Raw genomic sequence first — 21,516 nt, 5'->3', positions numbered from 1 at the left:
GGCACAGCACAGAGCAGGCAGCAGGTCCTTGCCTGCCTGGTGGGGCAGAGCCAGGCACTGCTAGCTGCCCAGGGGGTGATGCAGGGGGCTTTCCCCCTTGTGATTCCAGAAAAGGAATACATAAGCAAAGCCAAAGCTTGAGACACACTCACAGTTTTGGGGGAAAAAAGGGATACCAGCTTTGGCTGGCCCAGGCACTTTGGGTGCGATGGCAGCTGCACAGAGGGGAGCTGGGGCAGGAGGGGGCACAAGAGAAAACCCCAGTCAGGTAGAAGGGATTTGGGCTGGTGTGCTGCTGGCAACGCCATGGGATGGGGCACCCCAGCCATGCCGGGTCCCTCACGCTCACCAGTCACTCAGAGCTGCTGTGATGCAGCCTCTGCTTTTGGCTTGTAGGCAAAAAAAAAAATCCCAATTTTAAGTGCAAGCTCAGCCCTGGGAAGTTGTCAGAAGCCAGCCCAAATCCATGGAAAACGGGAGGGAAAAGCCCCCACCCTAGACCCTGTTTGAGGCAGGCAGGAGGGGCGGCGAGAGCTCATTTTCACTACAGAAAGCTGCTGCACCCCAGGAGGAGAGGCAGCAGATCAGATGTTCAAGGGTTGATGCAGAAACATTAAGAAAAGAAAACCTAAAAAGAAAATGTTAGCTTAAGACACAGCCAGAGGTCTTCCTTTGGACTTTATCTCGAGGCGGCAGGCTGCAGCGGCGCTGCCTCGCAGATGGACACACAGACAGACCCTGCTCACTCCTCTGGGCAGCACAGAGGGGAAATCATCCTGCCAACGGCAGTGGGTCCTGGGTGGTAGCCATGGCCACAGAGGAGGAAGAGTAAAGTGGCAGGGCACAAAGCACTGCTCTTCCCCAACCATGTGCTAAATACACAGGCACACGCACCTCTGTCTATCTATCCCCACACATGTATCTATGCAGTGTACAGAATGAAGATCTAACTGCATATACACACACGGGGCTTTCTGCTTAATTCTGATACTAACAGCCCCCATGCAGGCAGCACCACACTCAGGCATTTCTCTTCCAAAAAGAGAGAATAAGAATAGGTGATTTAAATGCAGAAACCTGAGACAAAGGAAAAGCTGGCCTTACTGTAGGGTGAGCTGTACCCTACGCACCCAAACCCACGCCAGAGTGCCCCTCTCACCCCAGTCAGGCTCAAGGGATGGCCATCAGGAAGGGGGGGGCAGAGGAAGGGCAGCTGGGTTCTGCCACACGTGGGAAACAGCACCACGAGCAGCCACTCTGCATTTTGGAAATCCCCCCCTCTCGACTGCACAGCTGTAGCTCTGAACTCAGCTCCTGGCACTTGTGGCCATGAGCAGGAGTTCTGAAAGAAGAAGAGAAAAAAAACCACCCCAACCCAACCAACCCCAAAGCGAGGCGGAGGTGAGGTATTTGTTTACTTGCAAAGAGCTGGTTTTGCTCCCTGCCAGCTCAGAGGAAAGAGCTCCTTCCGCCCCACTGAGCCCCCCCAGCCCTGGGGAGAGGGGCTCTCCCCCCAGAGATGTGCAGGATCACGACTCAGAGGGACAAGCTGCTAGGACATAAAGAGACGGGGGATGTGCTTGTGAGCTGAGCAGAAGTCTCAGTGGGAGTTTCATAACCTGACCCATAAGTGAGATGCTGGTGAGGCAGCTGGGTGATGCTCATGGGGGTACAGCTGAGAGCACCAGGTATACGGGAGTACAGTGGGGCAGATCCCTCACCATCGGCTGGGATGCACTGGCAGGCACACGAGCTGCTCCAGGTGCTGCATCCCTCTGCCATCCCCTCTGCTTATGTGGATTTAAAGAAAACACAGGTCCAAATGTCTCTGCAGCAGCAGCTCCCCCAGCAACTCTCTAGAGCCCCCCCACTCCCTGTCAGCCTCCGACAGCTGGGTGCCACAGAGGTGGTGCTGGCTCTGCCACAGGGGCAGGCACGGCCAGAGCCAGAGCCCCCCGCCACCGGCTCCAGCAGCCGTTTCCAATAGATCCAGGGACTGCTTTACAAGAGAAAAATAGGGAACAAAAGGTAGGAGAAAATCCAAGTTTCCAAGGTAAGGAAGGAAATGATCAGGAGAACAGGAAAGCCTCACTCATACCCAATACACGGTGTCCTGACCTAGCAAACCTCCCCGCTGCCCGCCTCAGCAGGACAGGGAGCCCCCCCACCTCCCCTCAGCCCTGTGCTGGACCGCTGGCCAACCTCCCCAGCACAGCACAGCACGGCGGCTCGCAGCCCCTCGCCCTCTTTGTTCCTCCACAGGGACCCCAGAGAGCCGGGGAGGGCAGGGCGGTGAGCTTTGTGCTCACCCAGAGCCGAGCATCTGCCGGAGCGGCCGCTCCCCCTGCAGCCCACCGTGCCGTGCCGGCGGCGGGTCCCCTCGCCGGCCTCACCGCGCTCGCCCACGTGGCTGCGGCGCCGCTGGGGCAAACAATGGGATGGCGCGGACTACGGCGCTCGCCATGCAAAGGCCTTCCTCCTCCTCCTCCTCCCTGCTGGGGGCTCTGCCTGCTACCGGGAACCGGCCCCTCTCAAGCACCGGCGGGGGTGGGGATTTGAGAAATGAATATAACAAACCCACAGCAAATGTTAAGAGACTCCAATGTGCCTGGGTAATGCACACTGCTTCATGCAAGGCGAGAGCACGCTGACCCACACGCCCCGACCCCGGGGATGGCAGAGTGGGGATCTCTCTGGGCAGCACCCAGAGGTTCGGGGTGTCCCCACACGTGGCCCAAACCCCCACACGCCCTCCTATCATCAGCCAGAGTTGAAGGAATCTTCCTTTCTCCTCCTGTCCCACCCCCAGCTTTTCACAAGAAACCCCTCCCAGCTTGGAACAGGAGAAACTTTGCGTCTTCACACCATTTGTTGACACAAAATCCATCCCCTGCTTTACTTTTGCAGAGGCACTCAGGGTGGGGTGGAAGGGGGGAACGTCTGTTTCCATTTGAAACTGTCAAAATTAGCATTCAGTAATTAAAAATCACACCCTTTCTCTTAATAACCTAACCAGCATGATACAATCAGGTTGTGCCAACTCTTTAATCTAATTGACTAATTACAGATTTTAATTTAGTCAGTTACTGAACAACTGTTGACAATTTGTTTTCATTAGGGACAGAACAGGATAAATATTTAGGCTCCCCAGTCAAAGACTAAGACATAAGCTCTGGGCTCTGACCTCCAGATTCTTGCCGGCAGCTCCTCCATCAGCATCCCCTACGGAAAGGTGCCTCTCTGAAACACCCTGGTCCTGCCACTGAGGTTGCTCCATTGTGACAGCAGATATTGTTTAAAATATACAATTAGACCAACCCAGCTTTGCACAGAGCTTCGGTAAAAGCAGGGTTTGAGGCACACTGAGGCTTGCAGGAAGGATGGGCTCCCCAGTGCCCTGAACTGGGAGGGAGTGCTGAGCCCAGTGTGCTGCTGGGAGAGGGAATTGCTGTTATTTATTCTGGGGTGGGTAGGTTTTTTTGTTAAAACCCAAAAGTGATACGGAGTTTTGCAGCTGCTCCTGGCAGCCTGCCACTCCCAAAGGAAACTCCTCTCTCCGGTTACCTACTGGAGAACCCCATCCCTGAAGAGCAGAGCTGGATGAAGCCCAGAGAGAGCACAGTCCCATGACGAGGTGGGACAGAGCTGCCTGTGCTGCTGCCTGAGCCTCATACCTACAGCAATGGTGATGCCCACAGGGGCTCCCAGGGACCACACAAAGCTGTTCTCAAATCCTGTGTCTGCATGGCACCAAACCTGCCCCAAAACCACCTGCTCTCCCACACAATATGTTCCTAATACACTGGCTGCAAACAGCACGTTGCAGAGGTGCTCATGGACCACCACCATCATGCTTGCTGGTCCCACGCAGCCATAGGTGCTTAAAGCAGGAGTCCCATAGCCTTTGTGGGTCCTGGAGCTAGAAGACAGCCTGGCATGGGAGAGTTGACAGTCATACTGAACCCCTCACACACACAGAGCATTTCCTCCCAGGAGGAGTCCCACATGGCCATCTCGCCTGCCAAGGTGTCACATCACGACATGGCCATACAGACCCCTGGGGAGCTGAAGATGCTGTGTCAACAAGGAAATGCCTCTCTTCAGCCTGAGGACACCCAGGCAGCGATGCCGGGACAGAGTGCCATCAGCAATGGGCAGATCCAGCTGAAAAGGACCATTTCCCACACCTCACCTACAAAGCAGGGCTGGGAGGGCACTCACAGGTAGGGGAAATGGCTGGCTTTGGGATTCCAACCCCAGTGCCTGCATGACACCCCCAGCCCATACTGCCAACAGACCAAAACTCTTCCAGCCCCTTGAGTTTCACGTCCTTCCCCACTGAGCAGCCTTGCACGCTAACGCCAGCCAAGCCTGGATGCGACATCCACCCAGCGTCAGGGGCTTCAGAAATGCCCTCACCAAGATCTCAATCAAGAGGAACTGTTTCAGATGGTGAGGAAAAAGGAAGAGTCCTGGTAGTCCCCAACCAGGATGGGAGGACGTGAGCCTCAAGCACACCCTCTTTTCCCAGACCAACTGCCACCTTTCTCATGGCAACCGCTCCCGCTGCAGCGGAGCATCCCTCTACACCCAGGTTACAAAGAACTGCAGAAGCTTTCCAAATTTATTTTTGAAAGAAATAAGAAGATTTTTTTAAAGAACCATAGAATAGTAGGGGTTGGAAGGGATCTTTAGAGATCATCTAGTCCAACCCCCCTGCAGAAGCAGGTCCCACAGGAGCACGTCCAGGCGGGTCTTGAAGACCTCCAAGGAAGGAGACTCCACAGCCCCTCTGGGCAGCCTGTGCCACTATTCCCTCATCCTCACAGTGAAATAGTTTTTCCTTATGTTTAAATGGAACTTTTTGTGTTCCAGCTTCATCCCATCGCCCCTTGTCCTGTCACTAGATACAATAGAAAAAAGGGATGTCCCAACCTCTTGACACCCACCATTTATATACTTATAATGTTTTGTGTTAATGGCAAGTTGAGGCCACTGCTCCACAGATCTTGCAAAGAGAACAGCACTTCAAATGCTCCCAAGTGTGGATCCTTCTCGGGGTGGGGGGGAAGCAGAAGAAGGTACAGATGAAGTCAAAGTCTCCAGCAGCCAAAGCCTACCCTGATTTTTCTCTCCTGCGTGTCGACGCTCCGAGCTGGCCAAGCAGGCACAGTAATACCACAAAAAAAGTATGTAGCAACAGTCAACTAGATTTAAGTTCATTTTCTGTAGCTCGAGGCCAAAATCGACTGAAGTGGTTCTGGTGATCAAGTTTTCTGCAATTCCCCTTTCTATGTATTACCTCTTTGACAGAAATTCACTGCGGTATTTAAACTGGCAGTCATCACTGCTAACTCAAATTGTATTGGCTTTCACGGCCTTGAAATGCTCAACTGCCACCAGGCACCGGGCAGTTCCCAGATAAGGCAGTGGCTGAAATCCCCTGTCACGTCATGCTGAGCGATGACATCCCCAACATCCAGCCCCCAGCAACTCTGAGGGGCTCTGCCTGGCACAGGAGCCCAAACCCACAGCCAGGGCTTGAGTTTGAGTTGTCAATGGGTGCTTGTGGTGCTGTTACTTTAGCTAAACCCTTTTGATACAGGTGGGAGAGGCTGAGTAACAACCTTCTGACCAGCACAACTCATTAGTTGCATTAAACTCACAGCCATGCTGGAGATGGAAGAGACTCCTCTTCCTGCCAGGTGAATCCCCTCTCCCAGCAAGCACCTTTCTACTAAGTCCCAGCAGCCTTTTGTCTTGGCTTAGGAGAAAAACCTCAGGGGAAAGCTAAAAAGCAGTATTTCTCAGCTAGCACAAGAGCCCATAGCATCCAAGGGTCCTGAAAATAAAGAGGGATGGGATTTTTCCTTTCTCCCTCCTTCCTTGCTGAAGTATTAAAAACTAGAAGGGGAAATTGGCCATTTATCCTGCTGCTCCTAAGAGTTTTCACAGGGTTACACTGGGAAACGAAGTGAAAAGGATGCAGCAGGTAAACCCCACCATTAGCACCCTGATAATGAGGGGCACTGCTGCCCTCCCTGCAGACAGTCTCCTGGGCAAACACCCCTCAGGCACCGGCTCCAGAAGGGCAGAACGCTAAGCTCTGACTGCTCCTGGAGCATCCCCCTGTTTTGTCCCTAGAGCAGCAACAGTCAATACAACATCTTTGGGTAAATAAACACTTTGGGCAAACACCGAGCTGGCTGTGCAGGGGTTGCTCATCATTGGCTAAGTGTCAATACAATGCTCTACAAATATAAGGCAAGACTTATATGGGGATATTTTTAACCACAACCACCATATGAACTGATTTGTGATCCCTTTTGGGGCTCACACCCCATTTTTGCTGACAGGCTGTGGGGTTTGGTGCTTGATAAAAGCCTGCATTCTGGCTCCAGTGCCCATCGGTGAGGCCAGCCGCCACGCTCACAGGTACCGGCAGCCTGGCCCAGCACAGAGGCTGGCAAGAAACAAGGCACCATTCACACTTGCCCAGTTATCGTTTCGTTCTTTGGTCAATATTTAAGTTTTGGCTGGGTGGGTCCCTCGCCCTGTAAAGTACACGCCATGCCGGGAAAACACCGAGAGGGACACCGTGAGCATCTGCCACCAGCCACACTGGCCGGGAAAAGCACAACCCCCATTTTGAGGCCAAAACATGTCTGGGGAAACCAAACCAGTTCCACCAAGTCAAAGCACACAGGGGAGTGAAAATCTTCTTATGAGCCTTCTCAGTCAAACCCCACAGGTAAAGCACTCGGGGCTGCTACAAAACTGCATTACACCGAGAATTAAAAACAATCAGGAGCGTGTCTATTTATTGTAAGCTTAAAGCAACGTGTATTAAAGAAGTTTATGTGAATCATCTAATGCACTCAGGCCTATTGTTAGAATTATTACCAAGCTAAAAAAAGATTAATTTCTCTAAATACACTAAATCCTCAGACACGACGAAGAGACTGCTGAGAACGGAGCATTACCATGTCTTAGTTGCTAATGTCCTCTTCACCTGTGGCTTTGCAGCTCAAACATCTACCTTTGCCTTGTTCCCATTGAGCCTGCTGCCCCATCTGTGCTCCAAACACCCCAGTATTTGGCCCAAAACACCCAGGAAGCAAGCAGCTGCCCACGCCAAGCCCAGCATTGGTGGACGTGCCACCGGTTGCCAGGAGTTCACCATCTTAATCCGACCCAGTAAAAACAAGTGATGCCGATAGAGACTGTGGGGAGGGACAGATGGTCAAACCCCCACCTCACCAACACCTCCACCTGCCTCTCCCGTGCCCCAGCGGGATGGGCACCTTCCCACCCTGGGGCACAGCAGCGGCTCGGCAGTCAGCCCAGGCTCTCTGTCAGCCTGGCACTGCCCGCACCCCAGGGCGACTGCTGTGTCCAGCACCAGCACGCAGAGCTCTGTGGAGGTCCCGGGATGCTCCCCCAGCACAGCCTCACGCACCCCAACCCAGGCACGTCAAGGCAACAAGAAACTTGGGAAGGGAGGAAAAATGGTTTCCATACCATAGGCTCCCCGGAGCAGACAAAACCAGCTCCTGCTACAGGGTTTAAATTCACTTGACTGGGGTCCAAGCCCACAGCCAGGTGACTAATCCTTCGATGCAAATTCCTCTGGAGGCTGCGGCTGTGGGCGACGAGCAGGACGGGAGCGGGCAGTCCACCCTGCCACACATCAGAGCCCCTCGTTGCCCACCCTCGCCAAGAACAGGCCTTCTGGGAGGCATGTCAGTCCCAACACCCTGCGTCAGGAGCATCATCCCTGGGTCACGCTAATGCCCCTGCAGAGAACAACCCAAAACACCGATAGGCAAGATGCACATCATCAACCGAGGAGTGTCTGCAACACCCTCTTCAACGAACAAACACTGCTTCGGGGAAGGGCTCTGACAACCAAGGTAGCCTCCAGCCTTGCCAAAGGCAGGGAGATACTCGCAATGACATTTTGGGGAATCCCATCCCTCCTCCCCACGCAATCCAACCCCTGTCCAGCCTTCAGCGTGCCCTCTGCATGAAACATTTTACCACCCGTCCTCCAGTAAATGCTTTGTTGTCCACTGCCATGCAAAAACTGCTTGATTCTACCAGTAGCCTGAATGCCTTTAAGTGCTTAAGATAAGTATCTGAGCTGATTTACATAATTACAACATTATGAAATACCGTTCAGTCAAATCAGAACACTGCTGGTTAAAAAAAAACACACACCATGCTTTTGCCAGGGGGTTACGTTGGCCCTCAGTGCGCCAGAGAAGCCGGAGCTCCCCAACGCCGTAATTACCACGAGGATTAGAAACTTGTTACTCACATAGTCATGAAAGGCTTTCGCTTCACTCGAGTGTTCACAAGTGTCTCGCCTTTCGGGAGCTGCGCAGTAAAGGTCCCAAAACACGCTGCGTGGCAGAGAAAGCCAAGAGAGGAGGCAGTTACTCATCAGGGCTCACGCACCGAGATGGGTCATGAGAGGTGAGCGGCTTCCCACCCCGCTGGGCCCGCGGCCAGGGAGGGGACCTCAGCCCCATCAGGCTGTGTACCCGAGCTCAGTACCACTCGGACCTCGGGAAGCCCTTGGCCGGGTGCTGCTGCCCCCAGGATGGGTGACACGGGGTCTTTAAGAAGTAGCCTTTAAGGGTAACAACGCTGGGTCTTTGAGGACTTCTGGCAGCAGCACTGCCACCTCGCCCTGCCTTCCCCCCGCCGCCCCGACAGCTCCACCGCCACTCGCTTTCTCGGGCCAGCCCCGGCGGATGGCTTTCCGGCCTCCCTGCCCGCCCGCTCCCGTGGGGCCGGCAGCACGGAGCCGGGGCGGTGCGGGGCTCGGCGGGCCCCACGGCACAGCGCTGCTGACTCACGCCGTCGCCCGGGGCTCCAGCCCGTGGGGCCGGTGCGGCGCCCCTCTCCCTGGGGCTGCCGCGCAGCCCGGCCGCTCCCACCCGCGCCCGGGCACCGTGGGCCGCTCCCGCCCGCCCGGTCCCGCCCCTCCCCCGCCGCTACCCCCGGTACTTACCACCACCAGGAGTGCAGGAAGCCGGGGGGCTCGCCCAGCGTGATGTTCTTCTCCCACCGGATCTGAGGACGAGAGGAAAGCGGGGGAGGGGTGTGGGGGAGCGCGGGAGGCGGGTGGGAAGGGGGGAGGGTGGGGGGTGGTCACGAGTGGGCGTGGGCCCCCACGCGCGGCGACCCCCCGGCGCCGCCGCCGCCCCGCGCAAGATGGAGGGCGGGCGTGCGTGCGGCGGCGCACAAAGGGCGCGGGGGGCGGCGGGGCTCACCTCGGACAGGAAGGTCTGCGCAGACTTCTGGGCGCCGACGTGCAGCAGGTACTCGTAGACGTACAGCGCCAGCCTGCAACAGCCGAGCGGCGGGTCGGCGAGGAGGAAGGAGAAGAGAGGACCTCCCTCCCTCCCACCCCGCACAAAGCCTCCCAGCCGCCGCCACCGCGCTTCCCCCCCCACCACCTCCTCCCGCCGCTGCCGCGCTTACTTCTCCCGCGCCTGCCCGTCCGAGGGCACCGCCGAGCCCTTCCCTTTGGCGAACATGGTCCGCGCCGAGGATGGGGAGGGGGGGGAGCGGGGAGCGGCCGCCTCAGCCGCCGCCGCCGGGAGCCGCTGCGTCCGCCGCCGAGGGAGCGCCGGGGGCTGTCAGAGCGCGGGCCGCCGCCGCGCCCCCATCGCCCCGCGCCCGCCGCCGCTCGCTGCGCCCGCCGCGCCGCTGGCCGCGCACCCGAACGTGGCCGCGCCGGGCGCCGCCCCCCCCCCCCCGCCGACGGGCGCTCGCTTCCACCAATCACCGGCGAGAGGGGGCGGGGCCGACCCGCGCCACTCCCCCCTCCGGAGGCGGCGGGTGGCCTCCCGCGGCGGGGAAGGAGGGAGGGCGAGGGGCGCCGCGCGGGTCCTAGTGTCCCGCCGAGCCCGGCGCGCCGGCAGCGCAACTCCCTCGGAGCGGCGCCGCGATAGGGCCCTTTAAGGAGCCGGGCCGCGGCGCGCAGCGCCCGCCGATTGGTCGGCGCCGCGGAGACCTCGGAAGGGGGGGCCTTGAAACCGCCCGCCGGGCGGCTGAAGGGGAGGAGGGGGGAGCGTCGGTGCGCTCGGGCGGGCGCTGCCTCAGCTCCTGCCCCTGCCTGTGGCCGCGGCGCCCGGCGGCACCCGTGGGGCCGAGCCCAGCCCAGCCTAGGCGGGGGCCAGAGCCAGCCTGAGCCGAGCCGAGCGGAATCGGCCCCCGGCGGGCTGCGCCTGGCACCCCAAAGCCCACGCTGCGGGCGGTTACCTCAGGCCTCGGCGGCCTGGCTCTGAGAAGCCCTGAGGGCAGCTTCGGGGCCGGCTCCCCGCCCGCGGCCGCCAGCTCCAGCGCCTCCACAGTCATGGGGCGAGGCTGGGCGGGCCGCGCTGCCTTCACAAACAATCAGGAGATGCCAAGCGCGTGGGGCCGGGGAGGGGTGCAGGTCCCTCGGGGTGGGCTGTGGGGAGACCCGGGGCCTTTCCCCGGGGAGCCTGGGGTGAGGCCACACCGCACCTCGGGGCACCCCGATTTAACCATCCCTAGGGGAAGGCAGGAGCCTACTCAACTCACCAGCGCTCCCAGCTGCTGGTGGCAGTTTCCACGGGAACAGATGTTGGAGCAGCACAAAAAATAAAGGCTTCGAAGAGCTCTTCCTGACACCCCCCCCCCACCCTTGCCCCGGCCTCACCTCTACCCCCAAAATGATTCTAGGAACAAAAAAGGGTGGCTGCACGCTGGGAAGGGGTTATGTGGTCAGCTACCAGCTGTAAAATCGGGGAGGTTATAACGCATCGAGCCCCATCCCGCAAAACGCTGAAGGATTTGAGCAGGGCCGTGGGTGCCCCCAGGCTCGGGGCGGTGGCAGGAGGAGCCGCGGGGCGTAGGAGGAACTCCTCCGGTGTCAGGGAGCACTGCTGCGCCCGTGGGAATGTTCACGGCCACCGGGACCTGCCCGAGCAGGGCCAAACTCGCTTTAAAGGAAGGTTTAAAACCAACAGGGAGAAGAAGAAGGAGAAAAAACCCGCTCCTTGCAATGCGGTAGGTTGGAAAGGATCAAAACCTGAAGGCGTCCGAGGTCGTCTCTTTGGAAGGAGGAAAAGCTGGTGCTTTGCACAAGTTGTGCTCTGCAGGTGGGGGCTGGGGAGACGAGCTGGGCGTTGGGGGCTGTGCTGCCTGCACGCCTCTGCAGCACAGGCCCCAGGGCAAATCCCAGACTCTGTGTCTCCCGAGCCCTCGAATCTCTGTTCCTCTGATGGGCTCAAAAATAAGCAGGAGCCTCCCCCAAGACTGAGGCTGTGGGATAAATCTGACCCTCTGACAGCATGCAGGATGCTCACTAAATAATCCCCAGTTAAAAAAGAATCTCCTTGTGTACTGTACCTCCTGTGTGGAGGTGGAAACTATTAATGCCACCAGTGCGATGGGTGCTATGCCCTTGGTGGCAAAAGGGCCTCTCTGTGACCAGCACGTTACCCTTCCCTGCTCCTGTTCCTCAGGAGTCTGATTTCTTTGAACTCACTGATTTTCTGGGATAGGCGAGTGGACAAAACCCATCCACCTCCTCTCCCTGACCCCCTCATGATGGAAGTGGGAATCTTTTAGGAAGAACTTCTTCAGTGGGAGTGTTGTCAGCCCCTGTCCCAGGCTGCCCAGGGAGTTCCCATCCCTGGAGCTATTGCAAAGAGGCATAGCTGAGGTGCTGAGGGACATGGCTTCGCGATGGGCTTGGCACTATGAGCTGAGTGGTTGGACTTTTCCAACCAAAACCATTCTCCGACCTCCACCTCCTGAGATACTTTCAGCAGCCTGATTACAATCTCCAGCCAGGAGGGGAGGACGTCCTCGAAATGCCCAGAGCAGCCTGGCAGGCTGGGAAGCCCCCTCAGCTCTCCCTCCTCTCCTCCAGCCCAGCTCTGGTTGTCGGTTGTTGCCAGGGGAGATGGAGAAGAGCAGTTGATGGAAAGCTTCCCCTGAGCGACACCAAAAGAAATGATCAGTATTTTGGCATCCTGGGGCAGCAGAGCCCCACCTGCCCCTGCCAAGCACTGGCTCGGCGAGGGCGGGAGCTCCCAGCCCGTGTGAACTCGCCGGGCACCAGCCCTGCCTTCCCATCCCAAGGATGACAGTAAATCAGCAGCCGGCGCTTTGGACCAGCTCAGGCAAAGATCAGAAGGGAGAACTAATTTCATATCATCGCCACCGCAGACAGTAATTAAATGGCTCTGCAAAGTTCTAACGCAAGTTGTGACAGGAAATTTAGGAAAAGAAGAAATCTCCACCCCCGAAGCCAGCAGCTCAGTCTAGCCCAGTCCCAGGAGGGTGCAGCAGGGCCACCGAGGGCTCTCAAGGCTCAGGGGGCTGCCTCACTTGGCCAGGCTTTCTTTTCTTGGGTTGTGGCAATCAAAGCACCAGAACTCATTAAAAACCCCAACCCTGCTGCCCAAATGGTTGTTTCAACCACCTGCCCGTGGATTTCTCCCAGCTGCCAGGGTGCACAGCACCCACTCACCAGGTACCCACCAGACCCCTTGCTGCCGAGCCCAAAGGCAGAGGAAGGTGCTAGATGCCAGCGGGGGTGAAAGGCAGCGTCCCCTGGGCACGGTGAGGAGAAGGCAGCTTGGCTGGGGCTGCTGTGGGATCCCCATGGGCAGGCTCCTCGTGGGCAGGGATGTGCAGCAGGAAGGACAGGTTTGGGAGGGAGCAGCTGTGGGAAGAGTGGCCTCTCCACGTTGCATATTAACGCTCGGCATGCTCTCATGGCACTGGGACCTCTCACACCAGAGCCATTAGCATGCAATGCAGAGGAACACGTCTTATTGGGTATGCCTGCCTGGCTCGCAGGCTCTCAGCCACGGGGAGGGAGCAGGCTGTGGGATGCGGGGAGAGGTGTCTCGTCCTGTTCCCCCCCTCCAGGGACGCCACTGGAGTCACAGCTCCTTCCTCCAGCCCCTGAATCATCCCCGCTGCCATCTGCTGCACCCTCGCTCTTCCCCGCAGATGTCCTTCTTCCTTCCCCAGAAGGAGATGAGAACCGCGGATGAGGTGCCAAACGCGACTTCAAACAGCATCTAATAAAACACGGTCTTAATTTCTTCTGACTGGTGTTCAATGGCTCTGATTAAGCAGAGCAGGATTTAATTAGCTTGTTTGGACTGCCTCGAAACCCGTGCCAAAGGTGGGGGAGTCACAGCGACTGGGTGCCCTCAGGCCCACGGGGCCAGAGCTCTTTTAGGGTCCCCTGACCACCCTTTCCCACACAGGATGGGTGCCCTTAGCTGTGCCCAATCCCAGTGACCCCCATGGGGCAGACACAGGGGGTGGTGGGGACACAGCCAGGTTGGTGGCCCCACCAAGGGAACACTTCTGTCTTCCCAAGCCACGTCTCATCCTCTAAACCCCGTGCCTCTTGGCATGAACCAAACTCGCTCTGCCACCGAGTCCTTGAATTTAAAGTAACCCTGTTCTCTCCCTGATTTACTACCAGTTGCTGGCTCCTCTCCTCTCCCTCCGCCTGTCTCCTTTAACCCATTTCATTATCTATGCTAGCTTAGGCTTGTCTACGTGGGAACATCACGGTGAAGTTATTGCAAAATAGATGGGCTGTGAATGTAAAGCACAGCAGCTATTCCCCAGCAGCTCCCATTCCTTACCCGCAATACCTGCAGGAGCCTCGGCTGCGGGCAGGCACTGCCAAGTGCTGAGCAGCAGCACCCATGTGGGACAGGGCTTTCCCTGGATGTGGGGAAGGCTGGGATATGGTGCTGCATTCCCAGAGCTGGCACTCCTGGGTTTTTAACTCTGCTGCTTCCTGTCATTGCAGAGGAGACAAACAGAGGTAGAAGGCTCGAAGGGAGAAAGCACCAAAGGTGACAGTGGGGGAGGAAGACTGCCCTGACTGAGCAGCACAATTTGTGAGCCCCAAGCTTCTGTTCCGGGCTGGGGCTGGGGTCTTGAGAAACAGGGTGGGGTGTGCAAAGGAAAAACCCAAAATGTCAGATCCCAGTCACCCCACAGTCGTGACAAAGTGGCACCTCTGCTCACCTCCTGCCGGTGCCAGCTGCTCTGGGGCAGTCAGGGCCTCCTGGTCTCCACCTCTCTTGCTGCTAGCCTACATCTCCCTGCAGGGAACATTTTGCAATTAAATCTCCTCTCCCCAGGTGAACCAGCACACAGGAGCTGGGGTCCTGCCCTGCACCGTGGCACGGTGATAACCCCCAGCCTGGCTCCCACCCGTGTTGGGCTGTGTCTGGCCCTGCTCCGTCTCTGCAGCTGGGCTCCGGTGACAGCTATGTAGGGCCTATCAGGGCACCGGCATGGACCGAGGATGTGGTGACATAGAAGTGCTGCTTGTTGGTCTCCTACAGCAGTGGTGTAGGACCTGGGGGGTCCCAGCAGAACTGCAGCCCCTATAGACAACAAGATGGTGCCAGAATTGGGATTTCCTCCTCTACAGGTTGCCCATCATCCTGCAGGGCTGGCCTCTGAGCTGTGCCACCTGCCAGAAGTGGAGGGTTGCAGCAGTTGTCAGCTGCCCCAGGCAGAAACCCTTTTGCACCGTCTGCCTGCAGTTTGCTGTCAGTGCTTTCCTCACCCCCCTGCCCTTGGTGAGGAGGGGTTCAGGTGGGGGAGCAGGCACCTGGCCGGTGTTAGGGATCTAAATCCAGCTCTGCTGGGCCCAGCCTCAAGCCTCCTCTCTCTGTTTTGGGGTAGTGCCTTTGGGCCCTATCGCTCCCGTTCCTTCTCCTGCGGGCCCAGTCCCTTATCTGCCACCTCTCCCATCTGTCCCTGCCTGATAGGCAGCACCGGCAGTGCCTCGGGACACCCATCCTCCAAGGTTTCAAACCCAGCTCTTGCTGCTCTCAGGCTTTACCCCGGCTCTGTTGGCACATCCAGATGTGCACAGGCACCTCGCTTCCCTGAAGGCAGCAAGGGGCTCTGGCCAGCACTCATCCATCCCCTGGGCTGCAGGATGCTCAGGCTCGCTCCCAGGCCACGGACCACACGCCCTTCCCTGCTCCCACACTGTATCAAGCACCCCTTTTCCCAGCTTAAAAAAAAAAAGGGCTTTTCATTGAGCCCATGTTTTCCTGGCTTTGGACCTTCACTTTGTCATATAGATACTGTGACCACATCTTCCCCTCCAACCTTCAGGCAGGGAGCTACTTTCCCCACCTGTTTTCACCTTTACTGTTCTAGGCACAGGCTCTTCTTTCTCCCTCTGTGCACTCATCATTCGTGTCTAGCCTGTGTGACTTGCTGACCCAGCACTCCTGCCCGCTCGTCCATCCGCTTTGCCTCCATGTATAACGTGCCTCCATAACCTTCCCGAGGAAGGCCATGCAGAGTGGGGGCACAGGGCTGCACCAGGGATTTTCCTCGTTGTCCACCTCAGTACTTGGCCCAGACACCTCCAGGATCGTGACAAACCCCAAAATACCTAATTAGGGGTCTGTCTGCAGGATAGCACTGCCACTCTGCAATGGCCTTGGCTGTGCTGGCCCCAGGGGCCTGTGCCCTAAGCCAGGCTCAGCGCTTAGGCTGTCCACAGCCTCCTCACAGCCTTGCCCTGGCTGCTGCCAGCTGCCAGAGTGGGGAGGAGGCAGGGGCTTGCAACAACAGCCCAGGGAGGGGAACATCAGCTGTGAATGACAGTCCAGATGTGAATAGCCCAGATATGTACAACAACCCAGATTGGGCTCTGCCCATGCCACGTACCAAGGGATGCTCTGTGCAGCAGCCACTGCCCCAGTGCCTCCCTCTGCCTCAAAATCTCTCACTTTGCTGCAAGAGCTGCTGGTGCCCACGGCACAGCCGTGCCCTCAGCCACCATGATCCTACCTGGAGAGAACCAGGAGAGCCACTGCACGAGACCCAACCGAAGCCTCTCCTGTTTTGCTCGGCAGAGCTATAGGCTACGAACCGCAGCGCCTCGTTAGCTAATGAATGAATTTCAAAGCTGGCTGAGTTTTGGGCGGCCAGTAAACTCTGGGACACAGCCTTGTTGTCTCCAAAAAGCCTCAACTTCTGGGTTCTGAGCGAAATAATAACCAAAGCAGGAGATTCTTATAAAGGAAATCAGCAAAGACAACTACTTTTATATGTGCGCTTAAGTATTTAGGTCAGTATTTTTAGAATAAATAGCCGTGGGTTGGTTCCTATCTTTTCACTTTCATTTTTCACACTTCAGCTTCATTTTCCCCGAATCTGGTTATACTGAAGCAGCAATTGGGTTTTTCAAAGCTCTCACACCTACCAGCGTGCTGACCTCACTGGCTCCCGCTTCTCCACCAGCTCCTCCGGCCTCTTTCTCTCCCCTGAGCCATCAGCACAATTAGGGGTGGAACCCGTCTCCCTTTGCCCTAAAGATACCCCTGAGAGCAGGAGAGAGAAGGGAGAGATGAGCTATGGGGGAGGATCAGCTCTGCAAGGGGGTGGGGAGCTTTGCAGGTCTGAACTGGGAAGGGGGTGCCCGTGGTGCACGGCCGTGGCCCACGCTGGATTCTGCCTGGCTCTGTGCACGGCTCCAATCCTGCACCCAATGCCACTTGGGACACAGCCCCGGCCGCGAGCTGGGCGTTGCACCCTGCAGCCTGCTATTAAAAGCAAACCATCTAGAAGAGTCCTTCAGAGTGAAAGCAGCTTTTAAAGGAAACATTGGCAGTCTCATTTGGCTGCAACAGCGCCTGCTTTGCTAACGGCCTCCAAAATTAGAAGAGGCTCAGAAACTTAGGATGGATGTTACTGCAGCAGAGTGGGGAGGGGGGACGAGGGGGAGGCTCAAGCCTGCTCAGCCTCAGCTGTGCTTCTCCAGAAATTGGGATGCTGCTCCATAAACCATCGATACAGCCTTTTTTTGAGGGGGGGAAAGAGAGAGGGCAGGAAGAGATGATCGCTGTGGAATGGAGCATGGGAAGCAACGCTCAGCCAGCGTGGAAACCCCTGGTACACACGTGTGGTTGGAAAAAGCAGCGATCTCTGCTGTGCTAAACATGCTCCACGGGAGCGACGCAGATGTGCCAAAGCCTCTTCATGACTTAGCTCCTAATAAACACGCTGAGGATGGGAAAGGAGCCTTTGGCTTTCCACAGCGCCGGAGAGCAGGGAGCTCACCCCAGTGACGCTCCATCCTATGATCTCAGGGGGACCCAGGGGTGCAGGGCACACCCCTGGCAGCTCCTGGGGCTACGGCTGGGCTCCTGCCTGCCCTGCATTGCTCCTGTGAGTTTATCCCGAAATAAAGCCCTTCTCCTGCCCGGCTCAACGGCCGCTTCACCTCCAAGAGTTACTCACAGATAAACTCCATAAATTTGGGGGACAGCCATTTTATCACTTCTGGCAGCTCTGTGCATTGCCTGACACAAGGTGAAGCTAAGGGAGCTGGGAGGGGATGGAAAAGCAGCTCCCAGGAGAGCTGGAGCATCGACGTGCCCAGCCAGGAGCAGCTCTGCGCAGGGGCAGCTGGGGCCATACCCTGCCCAGCCCTCCCTGACTGCCCGGAGCTTCCGAGGCTTTGTTAGATGCAGGGAGGCGCGAGAGCAGAACACCTCCTCCTCTCTGCCTTGCCTCCATGGATGATTTATTTCCACATGCAACTCCAGCCTGTTTTGCTGCATCACTCCAGGAGCTTTATTGCCTCCGGCCTGGGCTGGCGACATCCCCACACCCAGCACCGGGAGCAGGAAGGAGCCCTCGGCTCCTGCTGCAGGGGCTCGTGAATAATATCAAAATGCTCCCAAGCTTGGGAGATTAGTTGGCCTTTTCTGATCTCCTAGAGCAGCTCCCCTTTTCCCAGCCCCTTCCCCAAGCTGTGAGGCCATCACTGCCCACCAGCCCACTGCTGCCTGCCAGCTCCCACCTGGTACTGTTTGGGGTGCCCATCGCAGGGGAGGGTGCCTCTGCGTGTCACTGCCCTGGGACTATTCTGCTGGAACACCACCTGCAAGAAAACACATTCTTACAAGCCCTATCCTTAATATTGCCCTGCACTTAAGAAAGTGCATGGGTCTGCTCAACAGCTAACGTTAAGCTGTAATAGCCCCACGAGCTTCTGAAGAGACGTGGCCCTTACCCACAGCCGGAGTGTGGGCAGCGTGCTGCTGCAGACAGGATGGGCACTGCTGCCATCCCTGCTGGGCACAGACCTGCACTCATTCCCCACGGCACGCTGTGCTCCCAGCCTGGCTGCAGGGCTGTCCTCACCCCAGCCACTGCTACCACTGCTGGCAGCTTGGATTTGGAACCTCAGTTTTCACCAAATCATGGATTGGTTACATTTCCAGCTGGGTATGGTATTCCCTTTTCCCTTGGGAAACCCAAACCCTGGGGCACGATGGCTGTTGGAGATGCTGATGGGGAGGATGGGAGAAGCTCCCAGCAGACTGAGGCTCCCCATGCTTCCCGTACCCACTCCCCAAAGTAACTCCTCCCTTTCACAGCCTTCCTAGAGCGCGAAGCAGCCGTCGACAGAGGCCACATTTAGTCTCTAAAATTTCCCTATCTTCTAATAAGGGCTTTTTCACCGCTCTCCCAAGGCTGGCAGGAAGAAACCCTTCCTCAGCCGGGTGAGATTTCCCCAGCTCAGTGGCGGCGGCGAGCACTCTGCATGGCTCGCATTCAAATGAACTTGGCGCAGGCAGCAGTGCTGGGTGCTGCCACCCCTGCTCTGCCGTCGCGGCCCGGCGGTGTTGCGGCGGCAGCCCTGGGCCCGCGCTGGGGCTGGGGCTGCTGGGTCCCGCGGGTCGCGGTTTCCTGTTTACCGGCGCAGCTGTGCCGGCTGCTGGCGGGAGCCCGGCGCGTTACCGCCGATGCCGGAGCACCGCGGCTGCCGACAGCGGCTCCTTGGCCGGCGCTGAGGTCAAGGCCTGGCCCGGCGCGGGCTGCCGGGCTGCGGAACACCCCCGAGGATAGGGCTTTTGACGAAGGCGCGCAGCAGCAGCAGCAGCGGTCTGCTGGTAGACGCTGCATGCGCATCATTAATTAAACTGCATAATTAATAACGCTGCGTTCCTTAGGAAGGGCTGGGGAGCGTCCCCGTGGCGAGCCAGGGGGTGGGCGAGTGCTGACCCAGCCGAGGCGCAGCGCCCCGCCGAAGCCCCCCCACGGCCACGCGTGGGACCGCGCTCCCCCGGGCTTCTCCGCGTCCCCGTTGCGCCGCCTCCCCGCGGCGCGGGCGGCAGGGGCCGTGCGGGGCAGCTGCGGGGCCGGGCCGTCCCCCCGCCGAGCAGCGCGGCGCCGCGCGGGGCGGGGCGCGGAAGGGGCCTCTTGAAACCGCCGCGCGCCCATTGGCGCGGCGCGCGCTCCGCCCCGCCCCCTCCTCACACCCCCTTCCCCCGCGAGGGGCCCGCCGGAGGCGCGGGGCGTCGAAGGGCTCTGTCCGCCACCCCCGGGCCCCGGCCCCGTTGGCGGGCGGGGCCGCAGCCGTCGGAAGGCCGCGCCTGTGCGGGCGGGGCGGGCCGCGGGGTCGGGGCGGCCGCGGCCACCGCGGGGATGCGGTAGAGGGGATGGGGGGGGGGGCGGCGCAGCGCGGCCTGCGCGGCCGCTCGGAGCAACGGCGCCCCCTGGCGGCGCGGACAGCGCCGGCACCGCACGGAGGCCCCCGGGACCCGCGCCCGTGTGTTCCCCCCGGGAGTGGCCCTGTGCCCGCCCCCCCGGGGCTGTCCCTGTGCCCCTGTGCCCGCAGCCCCGGGGCTGTCCCTGTGCCCAGGGATGCGTATCCCCAGGAGTGTCCCTGTGTACTCTAATGCCCTGTGCCCGTGTGTGACCCCCGTGGGGGTCCCTGTCGCCCTGCACTGTGTGCCCATGAGCGTCCCCGTGTGTGCCCCCTGCAGGTGTTGCTATTCCCATGCATCCCCGGTGACCTGTGCCCACGGGTGCCCTCTGCCTGTGTACTCACCCCTCCAGGATGTCCCTGTCCCCACGTCCTCCCCTGGACTCTCCGCTGCTCTTCTGGACCTCCGGGGCCACCTCAATCCTCATGGACCGTCCCTGCCCGAACAGCCCACCAGCAGCAGGTTGTTCCTTGGCACCTCCCAACACTCCTCCCGAAGGTCCCTCTGCCAGCCACACACCTCTGCTGCTCCCCATCCCCATAGGGCCAGGCCCCGCAGCTGTGCCCCGTGTCACACACCAGCCCGTTTGCTGATGGGCATTCAAACAAACCACACGTGCTCTGAAGTAAAACCAAAGCGAGCCCCGCAGCGAGCCAGAGCCCGGCTCAGCCTGGCAGCACCCGGCTTCCCTCCTCCGCTGCGGCGCGGGGTGGGCGAGCTGGCCTGAGCAAATTAAGTAAATACCAACGGAGGAGTTGAAAAATAGGTTACCTTGTAATTGAATTTTTTTGCCTGCAGCTAAAGAAAAATTAGCCTTTCTGCTGTCTTGTACAGCCTGTGTGTTTGAGAACTTACCGGGGTGTGTAATAGCTGAAAGGGTGGCGTGACAGCTCCTTGGCCCAGCCTTTTCCACTGGCTCACTTCTGAGCTAAGCTGCCTTTTTTTCCTTTCTTTCTTTCTTTCCCTTTTCCCTTGCCTTTCAACTCCAAGCGCTGCCAGAAAAATTTAGAGCTTTGACAGCTTGGAGGAGCCAAGAACAGGACTCCTGGCAGAGCCATACGGCCCTGATCCCGCGCCAGGAGCCAGGGCAGAGCCCCTCTGGGAAGGAGACCCCAGCTCACGGGATGCCATCACCCCATGCCATCACCGGTGAGTGGGAGGGAGGTTCAGGACAGACTCCCCCAAGCACCCGTCCCTGCGTGGCCGGGAGGACCTCGCCTGCTCAGGGCACCCGCAGCCCAGACGGGCCATGCAGCTGTGGTGTGGCTGTCCTCAGGGTTGCAGCAGCTCCTGATGCAGCAAGAGAACAGGCTGATTTATGAAACTGGTCCATTAGTGCCCTTTTCCCCTCCCTTTTCCATAGGGAGGCATTTGCACAGCAGTGTCTGCAGTGCTGCCCTCCCTTCTTCCCATTGGCACACAGGTTTTAGGGGGCATTTAATGGGGAGACGAGACCTGCAGCCCAACCTTGGGTACCACACCATCATCCTGCACTGGAGATGTTCTTGTGCCCACCCAAAGCCCAGGATACCTCAAACCTCAGTCTCCTATCCCTGCTACCCACATGAGGCGTGAGGTCTCCTGTGCAAATCCCTGGGGGCTTTGGGTGCTGAGGGTGGGCAGCAGTGTGGCCAGAGGCTCGCAGGTGATGGGCACATCCTATGATGGGAAGCAGGGTTCCTGCTAGGAGCACATGGAACAGCCTGGGGCATCCCAAAACCATGTCCAAGCCCCCCAGTGTTGTGGTTCCCCACCTCAGCAAGCAAGTCAAGGGCTGAGGGCTGCTTGGCTTGGGCTCTAGTAGCCCCATCCCTAGCATGGCTCTCCCTCTGGGGCTGCTGGGGTCAGCTATGGCTGCACAGGTACTACATCCACACTCACCAGCATCCCCTGCAAGAGCCGAGACACTCTATGGTCCGGCACTAAGCTGACTTACGCCACAGCTCCCTTCACCTGCTGC

General features: G+C 58.6%; 1 protein-coding gene across 2 annotated transcripts in view; it reads right to left on the bottom strand.

Moving 5' to 3' along the window:
• The window catches only part of SSBP3 (single stranded DNA binding protein 3), a 54,350-nt gene extending 44,667 nt beyond the window's left edge, over positions 1-9,683 (bottom strand). Inside the window, exons 1-4 of one of the 2 annotated variants that reach the window (XM_062004156.1) lie at positions 9,493-9,683; positions 9,282-9,354; positions 9,020-9,081; positions 8,321-8,405 (exon numbers count right to left, since the gene is read on the bottom strand). In XM_062004156.1, the coding sequence (XP_061860140.1) occupies positions 8,321-8,405; positions 9,020-9,081; positions 9,282-9,354; positions 9,493-9,548 (276 nt within the window). In that variant the 5' untranslated portion in view covers positions 9,549-9,683. The remainder of the gene's footprint in view (positions 1-8,320; positions 8,406-9,019; positions 9,082-9,281; positions 9,355-9,492) is intronic. The other variant, XM_062004155.1, reaches the window with a different exon arrangement.
• Positions 9,684-21,516: the final 11,833 nt, after the last annotated feature.

The sequence above is a fragment of the Colius striatus genome, chromosome 10, assembly GCF_028858725.1.
Source record: "Colius striatus isolate bColStr4 chromosome 10, bColStr4.1.hap1, whole genome shotgun sequence".
Classification (NCBI taxonomy): Eukaryota; Metazoa; Chordata; class Aves; order Coliiformes; family Coliidae; genus Colius; species Colius striatus.
The sequence above is the reverse complement of the archived record's forward strand: the minus strand, read 5'-3'. Positions and strand labels throughout refer to the sequence as shown.